The sequence below is a fragment of the Mycteria americana genome, chromosome 3 (genome assembly GCF_035582795.1).
Source record: "Mycteria americana isolate JAX WOST 10 ecotype Jacksonville Zoo and Gardens chromosome 3, USCA_MyAme_1.0, whole genome shotgun sequence".
NCBI lineage: Eukaryota > Metazoa > Chordata > Aves > Ciconiiformes > Ciconiidae > Mycteria > Mycteria americana.
The window spans coordinates 100,363,901-100,383,606 of record NC_134367.1 but is presented as its reverse complement, the minus strand read 5'-3'; the positions used below and the strand labels follow the sequence as shown (position 1 = coordinate 100,383,606).

Here is a 19,706-nt window from a genome sequence, read left to right as displayed (position 1 = left end):
AACTGCTTCTTTTCATCAGTGCAACTACGTATTCAATTTTTATCTTCAACAAAGTCATGCCCACACATCTCTGGCTCAACAGTACTCTAAGCTAAGACAGCACATGCAGACGTTTCTCCAGCTGCTTGGTCTGCCTTACTCTTTTTCCTAGGCCTGTGCTATCAGTCCTTACTGGAAGCAGTACGCTCAGACAAATCTTTGCATGACCCAGTATGGCTATTCTCAGGTTATGTTCTTGTCCTGGTTTTCTTGCTGCTTTAACGAAGTCTCCAACCATCCTTCAAATCAATTCTTCCATCTTTAAATCACTTCTTCCAGCTCACCATTAATATTTAAAACATCAGCATATCAAAAGAGTTGATACAGATAATTCGAAGTTCTATCATCGCACAAATCTTGCGGTATTCAATAAACTCCACAAAGAAAAAACAAAAACAGTAAATCACTTTCATAAAAGCCCTGTACAGATGGCAGAAAAATCTGCCATGCAACCATGCAGGTTTTTGAATCATGTTATTATTTTTTAATACAAGGATTCTAGATTCTTTCATTGTAAAGTATTTTCAGAAAGATGAGGCTAATTCTATAGGATGCTGCTATTCCCTGAAAAATAGTAACTGCTAATTTCTTGTCCCACTGAAGTCAGTGGGAAATTTAATCTTTAAAATTAATGTTAATTAATGTAAAGAGTTATAAAGCTCTCTATCTCCTATTAAGTCTAATTTTTGTCACATGCAACTGACTAAGTTGATGTGACTCAGTCTGTTCTTTAGATTTAAGAGAGATGCAACAGTGATGCTGGTTTCAAAAGCAAAACAAAAAAGCGTTCAAAATCTCAAACCAACATTCCTTGCACAAGACTTCGCATTCATATGCCAAACAGAACTGTCTGAATTAGTGAACATAAAAAAAACCCCAAACCAAACAAACACCCCCCCCAAACTGCAAAACACTTCTTTGAACCAGCCTACTGCTATAATACCAATTTACTGCATTGAAACTACAGAACTTTGTGGGAAAATTCAAAGTGTGGAGAAAATTTGAATATTAAGAGTAATAATTTGTGAAGAGTAACTGACTGATGATTGATGACATTCAAAACAACATTAAATAAGTGAATTTCCATTTTTATCTTCATGAAGTTTTAACCCTGCATCAAAGCATAACAAATTCTCTCTGTTTCATCTGTCTCTTGCCAGTTATATTTTGTATTTCTTTAAGAACAGGTCATGTGCACCCCCTGGGTAGAAGGAGATACTGTTCTCTTGCAATGCAAAACACTAGCATATGCTCAGGGAACAAATTTCAGGATAAATCCGTAGGAGTGACAAAGTAATAGCAATAAGTGGGAAGACTGCAGTGAAGAGAAGAGAAGCTACCAGCCAGACCTCGGATGAGAAGACGGGGGAATGGAGAGAAATCTTCCTAGGGACCACAGCAGACCAGGCAGAATTTCTGTGACTCTGAGTTACAGCAGTGACCAAAACCCATCACGACAGGAAGGATCCATCTGCAAGGACATGATAGGCCAGCAGAGGTTTTTCATTTTATTCTAGGCAGTTGTTTGATTGCTTGTACTAAGTACCACCAAAAATGTAAATAATCTTCATGAACAAAGCAGCTTCCAGCCAGAAATTGTTCCTCAATGATATGTGCAGCTGGGAACTTTTACAAAAAGCTTTATCTTTGACAGTACAATCCCTCTCCTGACGTAGGCAGCAAATGGAGGCAGCATGCACATTTAAACAAAGTCATGTAGTTCCCTCTCTTTATGTACAGCAGCAAACAATAAGGGAGAAGTCACTGAATACTCCTTTCTCCTAATCTGTGCCCGAAAGATGCCAAAGAGAATGCAAAATGCTCTCCAAAAAGAAGGGACTGCATAGTGAATAGGACAGATAAGGGAAGCAAAACTTTTTGTACTGTTCTTTATCCCAGTCTCAAACTAGACACTATCAGCGTTTAGTTATAAATCCACACAAGACCTCTAGGAAGTAGGTTAGCACCTTCAACATTTCAGAAGTGTCCAAAACAAGGCACAGAGAAGTTAAATGAAAACACAAGGCCTCTTTCAATAACTTTCATTTACCTGATCCCATATGTTCTAAAAATACATAATTGTAGGCTTGCCAAAGTGAACGTGAGGAAGATCAAACTGATAACATACAAGATAATGACCCAATTGATGTGCAGATTCTTTCATCTGAAAAAGAAATAAACCTTAATAGTAATTACATCTACTCCATGATTAATTGCAGCTGTCCAATGAATTGTTCTCAATATGAACAGTATGTAAGGGTATGTACACTCTCATTAGAGTACAGATTTTTCCAGTGCACAAATGTGAAAGAGATTTCTGGAAACTAATGAGTGCAGAACTGTGACTGAAAGCTCCAGTCATACTGCTGCTATTCTACTGTACTAATAACAACTAGATTCTAGGTCTATGCATATCACACAGCCTTTGAAATCCAGCATCAATCATGTTAACTGATTCTCACAAGATAAAAACAAAAGCTGAAGTCAAACATCTGCTTTCCTTGGCAAACCAATCTGAAAGTTCATGCATTTGGAAGGTTCTTTTAATCATCATAAATAATCTACAACCAGATGAACTAAAAGTGCTGCCTTGTTTTCTGGGCAAATCACACTTAGGGTCCCTCTGTAACTTCTCTTTACTTTAAAGCACCCAAAGGAAGAGGTTGAAGAATTGGAGGAATTAAGCGGTCTGTGTGCAGGTACAGGGCTGTGATCTTGTTTGGATCATGGAGACAAGATAGGATAGCTGACATGTTTGGAGTGGTGCAATGGAGGGATACAGGCTCTTTAGGAAGGATAGGTGGGAAAGAGGAGAAGATGGAGTTGTCCTCTATGTGAGAGAACGGCTGGAATGCACGGAGCTCTGCCTGGGGATGGATGATAAGCCAACTGGGAGCTTACGGGTACAGACTAAAGAGCAGACCAGCATGGGTGACGCTGTAGTGAGTATCTGCTATTGGCCGCCAAACCAGGAAGAAGTAGTGGATGAGGCCTTTTACAGACAGCTAGAAGCAGCTTTGCATTTTCAGGCCCTAGACCTCATGGGGGACTTTAAGCACCCTGGTACCTGCTGGAGGACAAACACAGCACAGCATAAGCAATCCAAGGGGCTCCTGGAGAGCACTGATGACAATTTCCTGACAAAAGCAACAGAGGGGATAACAAGGAGAGGTGCTCTGCCGGACCTCATACTCACAAACAAGGAATGACTCGTTGACGATGTGAAGGTCAAAGGCAGCCTTGGCTGCAGTGACCATGAGATGGTGGAGTTCACGATCCTGAGAGGAAGGAGCAGGGCAAAAAGCAAGATCACAACCCTGGACTTCATGAAAGCAGATTTTGGTCACTTCCTGGATCTGCTTGGTAGAGTCCTGTAGGATAAGGCCCTGGAGGGAGCAGGGTCCAAGAAAGCTGGTTGATATTCAAGGACCACTTCCTCCAAGCTCAAGAGCAGTCCATCCCAACAAGCTAGAAGTCAGGCAAACATGCCAGGAGGCTTGGATGGATGAACAAAGAGCTCGTGGCAAAACTCAAACATAGAAAAGGAATATACAGAGGGTGGAAGCAGGGACAGGTAACCTGGGAGGAAAACAGAGACACTGTCCAGGTGTGCAGAGATGCAGTCAGGGAGGCTACAGCCCACCTGGAGATGAATCTGGCTGAGGTAAGGCTGAGGTACTGAATGCCGTCTTCATCTCAGTCTTTACTGGTAAGGCCCATGGTTAGGAATAACACAGGCCCAAGCTTTCTTTCCCTAGTATGTCCAGAAGCTTACCTTCTTGGACTCTGTTCAGTATAAAGTGTAAGTGTACAGAAAGGTTATCTAAATTGTATATAAAAACTGTTCAAAGTTTCAATCAGTTATTTCCAATCCAACTAAAATTCATGTTTATAACATTTAACCCTTTATTTGCAATAACAATCTTAAAAACTAATTCGAGTAATTATGTCAAAATTTTGATGGTTTATGCAAGGCCATCTACAACAATAAAAGCTATGAATGTTATACCCACAAATTTATGCAAACAAGAATTAACCAGGTACAGACTGATGGAAATAAAAATTCTGCATAGCTTCATGAAGATGGCCCAATCACTGGCAGGATCAAAGAATCGTTAAAAAAATAAAGGGGAGATTGGCAGGAATCTCAAGTGATCATCTGTCCATCTCCCAGGCCCAGGCAAAAATCTCATATACATGATGGCAGATCCACTATTTGTAAGTGCTGAACATTAACGCAACCTTAACGTTAGAAAGTAGTATCCAGTATTTAAGCTAATATTTGACTGTGTTAATGAACTAATGGAGAAAAGTATACCTTTCAGACATCACCTATCAACAGCTTCCATTTTCAAGACTAAGTATTTCTGTAGAAATCTCTTGAAAGTTACAGCCAGTTTTTGCCCTGGCCTTTCCAATTTCCTCTCTGCACACCCTTGCTTCAGTATGTTTCTTCTTGCTTTGCATTCCGTAAAGGACTCCTAATTTGTCCAAGCTGGTGTGTTATTACACTTCTATCCATTCTGTGTCAGGTTGATTCCTACTTCTGTAGTTACTGTTTCTTTGAAGAACTACCAGGTCTCCATGATTCCTTTTTCTACTTCGGGCTCATTGCCATGTGATCTCTCTCTACGAATTATAAATGTAAGTGAACCTTGAGCTTTACTAATGTTTGGAGGTCTTTGATTAACTCCTGACTCTAACAAGTGATTTGCTCAAGACATTCAGGCTACTGCAACTGCATAGAATTAGACAAACTGAAGACTGGAAGCTTTCATAAACATCAGGACTCAAAACACACTCTTACATAAGTGTCTTCTTTAATGTAGTTTTAAGAGACCCAGTTAAGACTGTTGTCTATAAGACTAGACATTTCTACGAAAACATAGATGTGAAAAGAGAAAGCAGGCCATGTCCCTACCTGCATGGCCTACAAATACCACGAGTCAAACCAATACGTTGAAATTACTAATCACAAGTACGGGTTATTGAATAAAACATTTCTCAATTAGTTACAGCTTAACTCTGAATTTCTTAATTATTCTGAACAGGTGGAATACATACTGCAGAAATTCCAACCCTAAAGAGGCAGAAGGTCAAAAAAACATTTGATCCTCTAATAAGGATACCTCACAATCTTCCCAAATGCTTTAAGTTCCTTGGCAACTGCCAAAAGCCAGGAAGTTTCACAAACGTAAAGGCTTCCCTAATTATAAATTGATACACTTCCAGAATTCTCTACATAAAGCTCTGGACGAGCTCTTCCTTTCAGCTAATCAGCTAAAACACCTACATCTTAAAACAAAAGCAGCCAGAAATATTTCATCATTCAGGAAGGCCAGTAGAAGATTTCTGCATTTTCTTGTGGATTACAAACTTGGCTGCCTCCCCCTCTCCCCCATGCCAGTTTGGATTATGGCGCGAAGTAGAAACTGCATTCATAAAGGAAACACTAAGCATAGAAAAGATTTTCTTTGTCTTATTCAAGTCAATGCATTTACTTATGATGCAGAATTACTCCTTGAAGAATATCATCAGTTCTGAAGGAGTTACAGAACAGCAGTATTCCTCCTAGATAATTCTTGAAAAGAATTCTTCTGTAAAACATGTAAACCATAAGATTATTTTATCATCATGCACATTCATAATCCTACATAAATTGAGCCACAGTTATCACACTGAGGAGGAAAAGCCATGTTTTCTGAATTAAACACAACACATTTGCGTCCACTATCAAAAAATATTTTCAATCTCAGAATTTTGAAAACCAGGGCATGTTTGGACAAGCACTCCATGCTGAACTCTTTTTGAATGATCTGTCTATAAATTAACATTTGGCTTGCAACAGATGAAGTGATTACATAACTCTGAAACATAACTGAAATATACCTTCAAGACTCATTACATTTGGCATTGCCACATAAGCTTTAAGCCTGAATAATTCCAACTTTCCTGTTCAAGACTTGACAGCATATCAACACTGAAATAAAAAAAAAAAAAATCAGGCAGTGAACTTAGTCAGCTTCTGACTAATGTGACTGAACAAATGAAATTAAATCACTGAATTCCATTTTCATAACATATTGGCCTTGTATTGCTGGAAAAAAAAAAAAATCTAAATTTTACTGAGTGTTGTACAGACTCACTCTTTTTAGTAGGGATTTTTGTTTTGGTTTTATATCAAAGAGGAGGATAAATTCTCTACTGTGTCATGGAAATGCAGTGCAAACAGTTTCGAACACTGCCAGATCACTGCCTCTTCAAGTAAGCCTTCAGAGAAACAGTGCTTTAACGAATAGTCCCGTAACATAATTTTCTACAGTTCAATGAGCCTCAGCAGCAGCTTTGCAAGTCCTGTCTTACATTGATAAAAAAGAAAATGAAACCATGCATCCAACAACCCCTGAAAGTCACAGTACTTTGGTCTTTGTACTATTTACAGGAGGTGCATGCTAACTACGTGCTGAACTACCTGGCATTAGTGTTTTAGACATACAACATCAAAAACCATCACCTCCCTTTCTGCACATCTTTATCACCCTGCAGTACTACTTCTGAATGTGTTGTTATTTTTAACTAGCAACAGATAGTGCAGCATTTCAGTCACACACTAAATTTGATTAAGACTTCGAAATGAAGACTTTGCGCAACCTTGATTCACAAGTCATAAAAGCAAAGCCCAAGATAAATGCGAGATACCAAATATCATTGAACTGTTATGGTGCAACTGACATTTTTTTGAAGAATGTCATACTCCGACAGCACCAGTCTCTCCCTGGTGCAGTACCAATTGCAGTAGTAGTTCCTAGTAGCTGTGCAAAACTGACGAAAAATCACGTTAAAGCCCTGAGAATATCTCCTGCCTCACAGGTATGGAAAAGAAAATTCCCTACACCTATGCGTAAGATCATGTTAGCAACACTGGATTAAAAACCAGATCATCCTTTGAGCTCTTTCAGAACCAACCATTTTTTTTTTTCCAGGTCACTAAAAAGAAGGCAGTGGCTTTATACACTACAGCCAGTCCATACACTCACGACCAGGGTTATAATAATTTTGGACTGTGAAAGCACTTAATTCTCCCTGTTGGAATAACCTTCTCTTCCTAACACTACAGGAGGCTCAGGAGTTTTGCAACACACCAGGGCTGCACAGGTAATATGATGATGGCAATCTCCTCCTTCCCACGCAGATGCAGCAGCTCACAGGTCTAAGCACTTGCATGCATACAGGTGCATGGACTGCTTTTCAGAGCAGAAAAGACTGGACACGATCATCCCACACCCTGGGACAACTTTCACTGTAACCAATAATCATCCAAATCCAGATTCAATTGGCTGAAACCCTTTACAGGTAAAGCTGACAGTAACAGCTCTAGAGGGTCTTCACTCATTTCCCTGTCCTAGGTTTCCTGTGAGGTCATGATTTTAAAGGGAAATAATATACTGGAAAAGATACACTAAAAAACCAAAACAAAACCACACACACCCCACCACACAGTTTACAGTGGGAACGCGTACCTAGATAGCTTGCCAACTAAGGCAGACTAACAGAGCTGATCATGTACAATATGGCTTTGTTGGAGGGTTGCTCGTGAAAAACAGGCAATAAAAATGGGTAACTTATTACCATGATAGCTTAAAAATCACACACAGTGAACCGACTGCCATAAACCAAAGGAATGATATATGGGGAATGAAGAAATTTCTGATTCCAAACCGATAGCGAGCTGTTCTCCAGAATGTTTTCAGAAGAATACAGTATAAAGCTTCTCACAACTTGTACAGCAAACTGACAGGAAGCTGCTGGTGTAGCAGGAAAAGCAAATGAAGTAACATATAAATATGTAGGTAAGTAGCAAGTCTCAGTATCTACAATACTATCGGTGCTTGGAGTTCAGCTTTGCCTCAGATTTGCTCTGTGATTTTGTGCAAGTCACACAGATCTCTCTGTAGATATGTTTAGATAAAGATATTTGCTCTCAAAGCACTTTAATCTCCAGAGATGAAACATTATATGAAATGTAAACATTGATATTTACAGCTTACAGCCTTATAACGATGGTTGAAATGTGCATTCCACATTTATCATCTGATAGAATCAACTCAAAAGCAGTCTTCATACATGTTTTGACAACGTGTGAATGTTCAGCACAACTCATTGCGTGTTATCTGGCTGTGAAGTATGACCAAAAAAATCCAACAAAAACCCCACAGTAAAAAAACAAAACCAACAAACAAACAAAACCAACCCCCAAAAACTTACTTGCAGAAGCGTTCCATGAATATTATTTTGTCGTATGCAAGGACTGGTAGAGTCTGGAAGCCCCTTCAGCAAGGACAGCACTGTATGTGGTACTTCATTTACCATAACAAATGGAACAAGGGCCCGACCTGACATCTCACGTGAACGGTACACAGGAGAGTGCCCACACCTAGAAAAAGGAGAAATACCTATTGTTTCTCATCCAGCTGCAACCCACTGCTGTGGCTAAAATAAAACAAAGGATAATGCAATGAAAACGAAAACACATTTGTCACAAATCAAATGTATAGGCTTTCTTCTCAGCAGTGAGAGAGTATTTGCCTAAAAACATAAGTCATGCTAGAGCCATGTTGGAGGCTTTTTTCCCCTTCAGACGTTCCTGTGTTCACATAAAATAAAATTAAAAAAAAAAGAAAAAGAAGAAAAGATGCAATTATGCCATGAAGCAGGTAAGCATATGGTCCTGTTTCATCCTTCTTGATGTTTGTTACTCACTATACAGCAATCATATTCAAATGTATCATGAGTGTGACTTAAAACTATTAAACTCCATGTTCTTAATCAGATGTTTCCATAAGAACACAGCATGGTGTCTACTGGAATTTTAGGCCGTATCTCCCACTGGTTTTTAGAACCTATTTGAAGGCAGGAAGTAAAAGACACATTGGAAAATTATTTTCTCTTGTTTATAATTAGTATCGCAAAAATAAATACTTTTTATTTATTAAAAATTAACTGATAAGACTCAAGACTGCATATAAAACACTTTTTATCTTTTAATGTTATTAAGGGTTTAACTGGCTGTAGATTTATGAATATACATGAATTAACTATTCAGCTATATTAACACATTAACCAGCTGTATACTACTTCAGTAGCATGTATACTGAGTTGAAGCAAATAAAAGTCTTTTATCAACTAAGAGTAGGTTAGGCTAAGTCTTTCAAAGCCAGTAATTCTTGCATGTGTCAGTTTTTGTAAGGCAGGTACCATTCAGCCACCCGCAGTCTCAGACAACTGAGAAAGTTACTCCCAGGTTTAGAAATGAATGGCCAAATGGCTTAGGTGATGTAAAATGCAGTATGGCAGAAGTTATGCTCTGATACCTCCCAGCTGATTGTGACAACCCAGAGAGATGTCCTTCCCTCCTCCTACCCTCTCATCCTTTTCCCGAATTGCTTCTTACATATTTTCAGCTTACAAAATCACATGTAGTTGAGATTATCCCCTGTCAAAATGGGCAAACCACTTTTGAGCTCTCCCAAACAAGCCCTGCAGGGTCATGCCTATGTATTTAAAATATGAAATGAATTAAAAGGTATTCTAAGGTTTCAAATCTCTCTAGCAAATTTAAATCAATACTCAAAGTAGTTGTTTACTTCAGTTCACATCAAAGAAATACAGAAAACAGTTTCCATCTTGAAGCAGCAACTGAATTAATAGGGTTTTGAACACAAGACAGTAAATAGACTTAATTGAAATAGTGCAACAGTTCTGACATTTTAGTCATGTTAGGCCACGGTATGCCTGAAAAACACAGACCTTGTTTAGAGGAAGTAGAGAGCTATGCTACCCCTGAACGACAGGCTTTTGAGGGAATTTTCATCCTTGCAGTATGGCAGCATGTTCCATCCTCCACCACCCCATGTCTTCCCTTGTAGGGAATGATTTTTAGAAAGATTATCTTTGCATTTCCTTTTCAAAGACTGGCTGTCCTTCAACAACAGGATACAAAAGCAGAGCAGTCGCAACTGGAGGCTCTTCCATATGGAAAAGCTTTAACTCTGTATTGATAAGGTGAAAGAAGAAAGTCAGCTTAGCTCTTAATAAAAACCTTCAATTTTTTAAACAAAAACATTTTAATTCTACTGCACAGTAAACTTAAACCTGAGAAGTGATTGGTCTGAAACCATTCCTTTATTTCTGCTAAACCATGTTTTCTTAACCAAGAGATTCTCACATGCAGATGATCTTTCCAAACACATGCAACACTGATACTGTAATGAATGTCTAGTTTTTAATTAGCTATAACTGTATACTCAAGAATGTTCTTTATTTTGTTCATGACCTTTTGCAAATCCCAAGGAATCTGACTTGTCTTCAGAAGGAAGAGTGGAAAATGGGTAAAATGCCAGGGTTTCCTCTAACTTGTGCAAGCGTACTTTCCAACACTACATGCTTCAGAGGGGGTTTTCTCCTCAAACACGACACAATGAATTAGAATGGAATTCTGTGGGTTTTTTCCTAGTAATAAAAAAATGGAGTTGAGAACAATTTTTAGATAACCTGACTTTAACTTTGTTGTCTTGTAAAAACTGACATTAAAGACTTGTAACACATGCACATACATATATGGAGATACAGTATTTTACATATCAAATTTTGTTCCATGCTGTTATTTTATCAAATATATTATGGAAATAGAAGTGACTGCTCTGTATTTAGAAAGGAGAAAATTTCATATTACAGGCAAAATTGTCTCAACTGCCTAAAGTCTGGGTCCACAACAGAGACTGCCACCTCAGCATTTATGCTGAATGCATATAAGGCAAAAGTGCAATTTGCAAAACTACAGACAAGTCTAATCTTCACCTCTTCTCATGCCCCAAATTGTTGTTCTCTATAAGAACCTCGGCAGCCGAGTGTTACCCCACAGAGCAGCCTGAGACCCTCAAATTAGGTTCTGTTTTGCACTTTGAGGATCCTAAATCAGGAGGCAATAACCTCCTCCTCCTCCTCCTCCCCCAAGCAAACACACAGGTGCCCAGCGGGTGGAGAACTCACCCAGGACGCAGGGGACCCGGTTCTGCAGCTTTCTGCACCTGAGGGAAAAGCAAACCCACAGCTACTACTTGCCCAAAGGGCAACCCAGCCACCAACCTGCCACGGTACTACACACCTGCTGTACATTAATGCAAACTTCTCACACTACAGATTGCTACATAGGGTGCCGTGTAGTCGCAGGAACTGACATCTTAGTGGAAACCCTTGTAAGAGCACTCCTATGAAGTCATTACTAACGAACAAAAGCACCACAAAGTTTAAGAACAATCTGCTTTATAGGAACACATATGGGAACACAAGGAAGGTATTTCACATTGGCAAATAGCTTCCCAAATCTGAGAGGGGTTCACATTCCTACTGGTTCTTCTCCTTTCTTTTTAAATTTTGTTTATTTTTTTAAATCTCCTAATACTCCAAGAAAATTGGTCGTGTGTCCGTCGTCGTCCCCCCCCACAAGAAACAGTACTGATAACATTTCAAAAACACTCCTCCTTTCACATACACATGAAAGATACCATGCCGAGTCACCACTAGTGACCTATCCCTGAACTTTTGCATACCCTGAAGGCACTTATGTGTACATGTCTCATGTTTTGAAGGCACTTGGCTTCATTCCTGAATCACGCAAGAAGTTTGCCAGAAGAATCTCAAAATATACACTACTTTTTCCATAACCTGTAACAGCACCCTAGATGAAGAACAGGCAGTTTTGATTTTTCTGGATCCCACTTAGATATAATCCCTTACCTGTAAATAAAACTAATCGGAATCAACTCAAAAAGTGAGAGAAAGAGTGAATGCAAATAAAACAACTGAGTAACACAAAACAACAATCTAACCCGATGTAGCAATTTTTTGTTTATTGTTATACCAGCCTCCAAGATCAACTATACACCTTAACAGAGTCCACCACCTGTATTCTTAAATGTTTATTCTATCTAGGATTTAGCAACAACTATGGGAAGCAATCCCACAAGCCCTATCAAGAAAAATCATTACACAATTACAGTAATCACTAACTCATTTGTACCTGCAGCAAAACCTAGCAGCTTAAGGAAAGAAATATTTTAAGGCTATTAAACTATTCCGGTTACTCCTCCTGCAGCAGTTTAACACACTGTCATCCCTGAGATTAGCTTCACTTATGTGGTGGCAGGTGCCTTGCCAGGACATTGGCAGAAAGGAACAGGACCTCCAACCTTGGCCACTTCACCAGCCAGACTCTAAGCTTCACCTGCCAACAACATGACTAAAATCTGTCGCAGGCTGCCTCTTCTCATCTTCTCTGCAGGCAAGTACGAGCAATGGAGCCTTGCATCCATTAGGGCAGGATGTATGTGTGTGCAAACCTGTATTTAAAACTGTTTCATTTTCTTTGATTTGAAAAATACTTGGTGGGGCGGAGGGAAGTGTTTTCAGTATGTGACACTTTCTTTACATGCAGATCACGTATAAATAGACTTTAAAACCTAAGAAATATCTAAAATGTTGTCATATTTGCACACACAGCATGTTGTCAATGCACACACAGCATGCCAACCCAATTTTATTACATCTCAAGGTAGCAACAAGCAACGAAACTTGCAAAATCCTCATGTGATACACTTCTATTAAATCCTGAGGGCTATTAACAACTGTTGAAGTAGTATTCCACACTGAACACAGTACTGTTTATCTAGGTGCACGAGGTATTGGATGTAAACATGTTTACTTCAAACGGTCCATGATCAAGAACAAAAAGTCAATAAATCTGAGAAGGTTTCACTTTGTGTAACTGTAGATTCAATGCATTTCCACTGCTCCGTTCCAGCTTTAACACTTAGATCCTTAACAACCCTCCTAACTGACATAATTTATGACCAGCTCTCATAAGGCACAAAGATTCCATACTCCTCTGCACACATCAAAGTATCTAAATTATTACTCTGGCTACAAACAACAGAACACTAGCTGTAAATAAAAATATCTTAATTTTTTTTTTTAAAAAACAAAGAACTGCAGGTGTTTCCTATGTGCTTATTTTTCTCCCTTTCTTATTACTCCCCCTCAACAGACCTTATATTACCCAAATTAACAAACCAAATAAGGATTTTTATGAAGGTCACAGAAACAAATGAGTAGAATTAATTGGAAAAATCACACCTGCAGCTGAAAATATGTCCATTATATTAAGTAATACCTACAGTTGTTAGAAGAAGGATTAACAAGGAGAAAAACACCTATTTTCAGGCTTACTGGATGTTGTCACAGCAATCTGTGCATTACTAATTATGTCACTGCTTATTAACGATACAGTTCCTGCAGTCCTATAGACAGTATCGCAGCATCACAATTTCATTTTCAGCTGAAATACATTAACATCCATTGCCTTCACAAAATGTTGGAAGAGGGAATCGGGAACAGCAGCCATGAAAACAGAACTGAAACAACAGGAGATGAGGCTGAACAACGAGGAAGGGAACATTCTGCAGAAGGGGCCTCTGATCTTGTAAGTCAAACCAAGTATCCTACCACCCTCACAAAAAGAGTTTGGGAGAAGAGGGCAGCATGGGGCAGGAAAGGCACACTTGCAATTCAAACTAACCAACTCTGCCTGCTAGTTAAAGCATTTTAACAGCCTCTAGGGTTTTTAAAAGATAAAACTTATTAAAATAAATTAATAAATTAAAAAATCAAATAGATGGTATCCTTTAAACCCTGGCGCTAGTTATGCTACAAGGTCCTAACAAATGCACTGGAAAGAAAAAATTGTAATACGGCTTCTGTCTAATTCTATATAGACACAGTAAGTTGTATGAGAAAGAGGTTTTCTCTTTCCTCCACCATGCAGCTATATAGTTCAAGTCATGTTATCAGCTCTAAAGCAAGAACTAAAACATGAAATTACATTAGGGGAAAATGTGGATGGGGATCACAGAGAAAAGTATTTAGCAACAGATTCAGTTCCTATTAGAAAGAGTTTGGTTATTAAGATTCAAGAGTATTGTACTGTCTGTATCAAGTGAAATAACTAAAAAAAAAAAATTTTTTTAGAAAAAAATTCATCATGATTATATACTAGTTCTTTTTTTCCCCTTCAAGTTCTCTCCTGAAAGATTAAATTTAGCAACTTTCAAATGCACTATTACAGGTTTCCAAGCAAAGGCAGGTCCAAAAATAGCATTAAAGAAAAATACACTCATGCTTTCACACAATTAACATAACTTGGACTTCCATAGTGGGGACAAATCAGCAATCAGCGGGACAGTACCCTTTCATTACTGTGACAGTAAGGCTTCCTGGAATATGAACAATAATTTGCTATACATGTACCTAAAGTTTCTTTTCTTCATTTATTGATTTGCTTGTTTTGTGTTTTTCTTTTAAGGAAACACAACTGTTTTCCATTTCATTAGATTTCCATGTTCCTTAGCAATTAAAGTATCCAAAGCATTTAATTTTTAAAACTTATTTTACTGTGGAAACCTGGATTGTAATTGGCCTGAAGACAATTTTTTTGTTCTTTAATCTGAAATTAAGAACCAAAAAAAACCCAGAATAATCTGAGTTTTGATATAGCGTCTCAATATTTACCTGACAAGTAGAAAAACATTACAAAGCGGAGGTTTTAGATCTACAATCAACACATGAATGTAGTCCAGAAAATGTTTGAACACAACCATGGACAGAAACAGATCAAGTTTAATTTCAGGTTAATTATGCAGTACTAAAACTCCAAGTTCTTATCTATTTCCTTTAAAGTGAAGTTAATGGTTGCCCAAATTTCTAGTCTCTTTATGCATTGTGTTAAGTGTTTTATTCTTCCAACTTGGGCAATTAAGATAAAACCTTATGTTTTTGTAAGGGCACTGTTTTCCACACAAGCACTTAATGAATCAAGTAGCTGTAAATACTGCAGGAACTATGTAGGCAAAGTACACAGACTTTTATTTGTGAAAGCTGTCCACAAGCTATGCCAGGAGTTGTTTCTCCATATGTTTCCAAGGGCTTTCTAGGAAGAAATTACAGACATTTCTCTCTTCTTGTCACCAAGACCTAGGTTATTATAAAAAGTGGCCAAGTGATACCAAGCTGAATCAACAATAGAAACTTGAATTGTTGTGGTTCAGCCAGCCAACAAACTAAGATCTCTAACATGTAAGCCTATGAAAACTGTTACTAATACTGTGTGTAAACTTTAGATCAACAGAAATATGTTCTCTTCAAATGGAGATGTGCTATAGAACATGCTGACAATTTAAATGGCATCTCTTTTCTTGCATTCCCATCAAGAAATCTCAAATAATATCTCCATGTAGCTAACCTCCAGGTTTAGTTAACTATTTGTTGAAGTCACATGAGGTTAGAGCCTCCTTTCATCATTTTTTGGTTCACAGCATTCTAGAGAAAAAAACCTGCTCTTTACTCAAGGTCATGTAAAAGAAAACTTTTCATTCACAACCATATTTCTACTTTGTTAATTTGTGAAAAGTTACTATGATGTTTCATAACTGCAGAATAATGGAAAAAACCACACACCACTTACTACCAAAACAGTTAGGAAAAAACACAACAAAGAGTGTAGACAAACTTAGCAACTGTATCATTATTTTGAACTCTATGAAAGGGAAGTTGAATGCATAAATTAAGTCTCAGCACCTTGTGATTATTTTGAAAGCTTCAGCTGATTGTCAACAAGAATGCAACAAGAACAATTTTCAAAACTTATTACCAGACCCATGAAAACAACCAAAGGATCTGGGTTCTCAAAGACACTTTCCTTTCAGCTGTACCACCCAAAGTAGCTAACCTGTTGCCAAAAAGCCGTACTATTTGGCTACTTATCTTGACCAGCAAAGTACTTACTGACTGGCTAATTTTAAGTATGTAAATGAATAATACAATTACTTCACCAATCACCTATTGACAGTTGAGCACCCCATCGTATTTTTTACTGGACCATGTTTCAAATAAGAAGTAGTATACACCAAATTTTAACCTAGGATCCCAGCCAGTGGCCCTCTTCAGGAGTCTGCAATACTGGAGAAAGATACTGTTACTCTCAGGGCTCATGAATGCCTCTCTGCTAGACATCACCTTTTATTTCCCATGAATCTGACAGCCCCCTACAGTTTGTGAATATTTCCTAAATAGCTTCAGATGATAATCTGCCAATGAGAAGCAAACAGACTGATGAACACCGTAAAACTGGAATAAGGAATCAATAATGAATACCTAGGGGTTGTAATATTTCCCATCAGCACCACATGAACATGAAAGGAACATTTGCCCACAGTTTAAGAAAAAAGGCTGAGGAATACAGCAAAGAACGTACAAGATGTACAATGATTTTTAGTTGATCAGGAGGTCTTGAACAGCTTACTGCCAATCAAGTACTTTGCAATCTTCTCTAGCACTACAATTTGAATTTAATCAAAATGGAAAAAATGAGAAACATTTCTTATTTAAAAATGCTAAAAAAAAGTCTGAAAACCTTCTTATTAATAAAAATTTACGGTGAACCATAAATATTTTTACAGATAAGTACCAATCACTATGCAATCAGGATTGCACGGAGAATACACCGTAAGTAGAAATGCAAGAATCCCAAGCCAGTCCCAACTCTACAAGAGAGGAGTTATGCTCAGAGGAGAAATGCATTCTCCTCCCTCCTTCTCCCCCAGCCATGCAAAACTTCCATCTTAGATGTCAAACAAGAGATTTAACACTACGAAATGCAATAAGAGTCTAAAAAACAATGTATGTTTTAGGGGTGTACGTTGCTCCTTTTTCCAAATGCCTATGCCAGCTCATGTATTTTGGGAACCTTGCCTATAATCAAAAGGATATCTGTCTTCGTATTGCCACTACAGGTCAGCCCCGTGAGCTTCCCCAGCAAGGACTGGGCATTCCAATCGGTCAGAGCCTGCTCCTAGCATCACAGGGATTCCAAATAATAAATTATTGCAGTTATAATACTAAGCAGTTTTACTGATCAGACATTAGATTAAGAAGAAGAAACAAAACAAAAAAAAACAACAACAACAACAACAAAAAAAAAACAAGACAAAGGAAAAAACCAGAGACCAAAGACTGAGAAGGTGTGCACGTGATATGGAAACCCAGGGAGATGCTTTTACAAACAACTGTAATGAAGAGCAGCTATTTTAATACAACAATGCTGCAACAAACACATGTAGTTCTTTCCATCTAATATGAAAAGGCATTCCCACCAAAGCTCTTTGCTTATCAGACCCCTGATAAGATTCCCAGTCTTACAGAAATGACAGTTGAAAATGGGCAAGTTTTAACACTAACTCTTCTCCTGGTGCCATGCCACACTAAAATAAAGGAAAAAAGAGGAGAAAGCAGAGGAAGCCCACTTAACACAACTATTCAGCTATCTTCTTTGGCCACTTACCAAAGGATACCAGTGTTTAGCCTACAGAAAGTCAGATGGCTGCTTTCAAGTCAGACACAGGATGATGTACTAAACCCACATATGCAATTGTACATGTGTGAAACAAAACAAAAATCAGGGAAACTGCATTTAAACACTTATATAAACAGCAATTTTAACAAGGTATACATGAATGACTTCAATCAAGCTCTTCCCAAACAAACTGAAGATATCTTATCAGAACTCCCTCACTCCCCCGTCTCTTGTGCTCTTTATTCAGCTTAAGGTTTTAAACCTCTTTCAAAGTCTCACAGACACTTTTGATTTCACATTTGAATTTTGTTTCTTTATTACTCCATCTTACCCCAACCCAGTTCCCATGAAGCCTATACAAGCTTTGTCACAGGGCTACAATAGAACAGGACCAGGCACCTGATAGACTAGATATAATTTAACATAATTAAACACAACACAGAGCAGTAAAATTAACAGGCATAGGTCAAAGATTAACTTTTTTGAAAGAGCAACCACGTGCGAGTAACATTATTGGTCAGTGAATATTTCAATTCACACCACCTTCTAGAATATTAATACTACTATACTTGAGTCTTTTTCCTTAACATGTTTCCTTAAGAAGCAAGCTCTCACAGATTTATTTATAAAATAGTAAGACAGAACTGTGACTCCTAGAGCCCCAGAATTCATGGTCAGGTGCTCCACTTCCTAAGAAGCTAAAATAAACCTGGATCAATCTCACTTATTTAATACATGTTTTTCAAACTGTCTAAAACACAGAACTCAATGATTTGCAACATTAGTATACACAGGTTACAATAAGATCATAATTTTACGTACGCATCTTTACCTAATTGGATTTGTTGTTCAAAAGCAACATGTGAACTATGGCAATAGTATTTCCCCCTTATCTGTACTGAAGTAAACTGAGCAATGAAGACAAAGGAATATGCAAGGAATCTGTGAACATGAGTGGAAAAAGAAAGGGGCAAGGAAAAAAAACAGGCAAAGCTGCATCAGAATGACATTTTGCATCTTAGTAGGAAAGCATCAAAGAACCAGAGATAAATCAGTCAATGCCAAAAGACAGCACAATAACATAAATGCATTAAGTATATCTAGCAATTGAAAACCATATTTGGGGGATACAGTATTATGCAACACCATGAGATTACTTCATTACATAGGAAAGATATTAAACATTTTACTAATCAGAAAACTATTGAAAACAATTAGTCCTTTGTACTAGGTTCAAGCAAAGTGCAACTGAAGGTCTATTTTTAAATTTCCAGCAAATATTTTTAAAGATAGACTGTGATTCACTTTGGCCAATAAAAGCTGCAAAACAGAATTAATTATAAGATTAAAATTAAAGTTTGTATTTCTATTAGAAATTTGTATTTTGAGTAACATCATTTTTAAAATAGCTTTCTAAGCTTGTTGGTATCTGACAATAATTAATCTCTGAATAGCATTTTATACAGAACAATTTATGGAATCTATACATTATACACTGACTCTCTCAGACTTCACTGAAGGAGTCTAACCTTTTATAACAGAAACCCGTATTTTGCTTTTAAGTTTTAAGAAAAATCTTCTGAAACCTGCATATTAGTCTGGATTGGCATCTGTTAAGATTCAAAAACGATTTAACTAGAAGTCAACAAAACTTAGTGTATGTACTCACTGAACAAAACCAAGAGTACCGCATTACACGTGTGGACTAAAGACTCATGTGGAATCATGGCCCCTAGGATTTTTTTTTTTGCTTTTACTCCCAAGATTGAAAGAAACTGGGGCCAACAGTCTGTATCACTTCTTGCAGAGGGACAGACTCACAAATGTAATTCTCTGTTAAGAAACGTAAGAAGGTGAGAGTCACGTAACACATACAAAAAGAGTCTGCCAAATCCCTAGGGCAGCAGATCTTTGGAGTTAAAGAGTCTGATCTAACCCCTTCAAAAAGCCCAAGAAAACAAAGTTTAGTGAAGGAACTCATCCTGGCCCCACAGGCAACCGGCACAGCAGGACGGCAGGCCCCACAGTGCTGTGCAAGGACGCGATTCACAGGACTCTGCTGGGACACCGGGCCGGTGCTTGTGGACGGCTCCTGCGCAGCGGGTGGGCATCACCAGAGCTGCAGCACTGCTGTGGGAAAGGCATCACGGGGGGCACTCCTGACACCTCACACCGCCTCAGCCAAGTGATTTTTAAGAAATTTACC

At 38.1% G+C, this 19,706-nt stretch overlaps 1 protein-coding gene across 6 annotated transcripts in view; it reads right to left on the bottom strand.

Moving 5' to 3' along the window:
• The window catches only part of THADA (THADA armadillo repeat containing), a 168,671-nt gene that overhangs the window by 84,609 nt on the left and 64,356 nt on the right, over nucleotides 1–19,706 (bottom strand). For 5 of the 6 annotated variants that reach the window (XM_075496299.1, XM_075496302.1, XM_075496301.1 and 2 more), the window contains exon 29: nucleotides 8,305–8,473. The exons of the other annotated variant lie outside the window; for it this stretch is intronic. In XM_075496299.1, coding sequence (XP_075352414.1) covers nucleotides 8,305–8,473 — 169 coding nt within the window. The remainder of the gene's footprint in view (nucleotides 1–8,304; nucleotides 8,474–19,706) is intronic. 6 annotated transcript variants of the gene reach the window in all.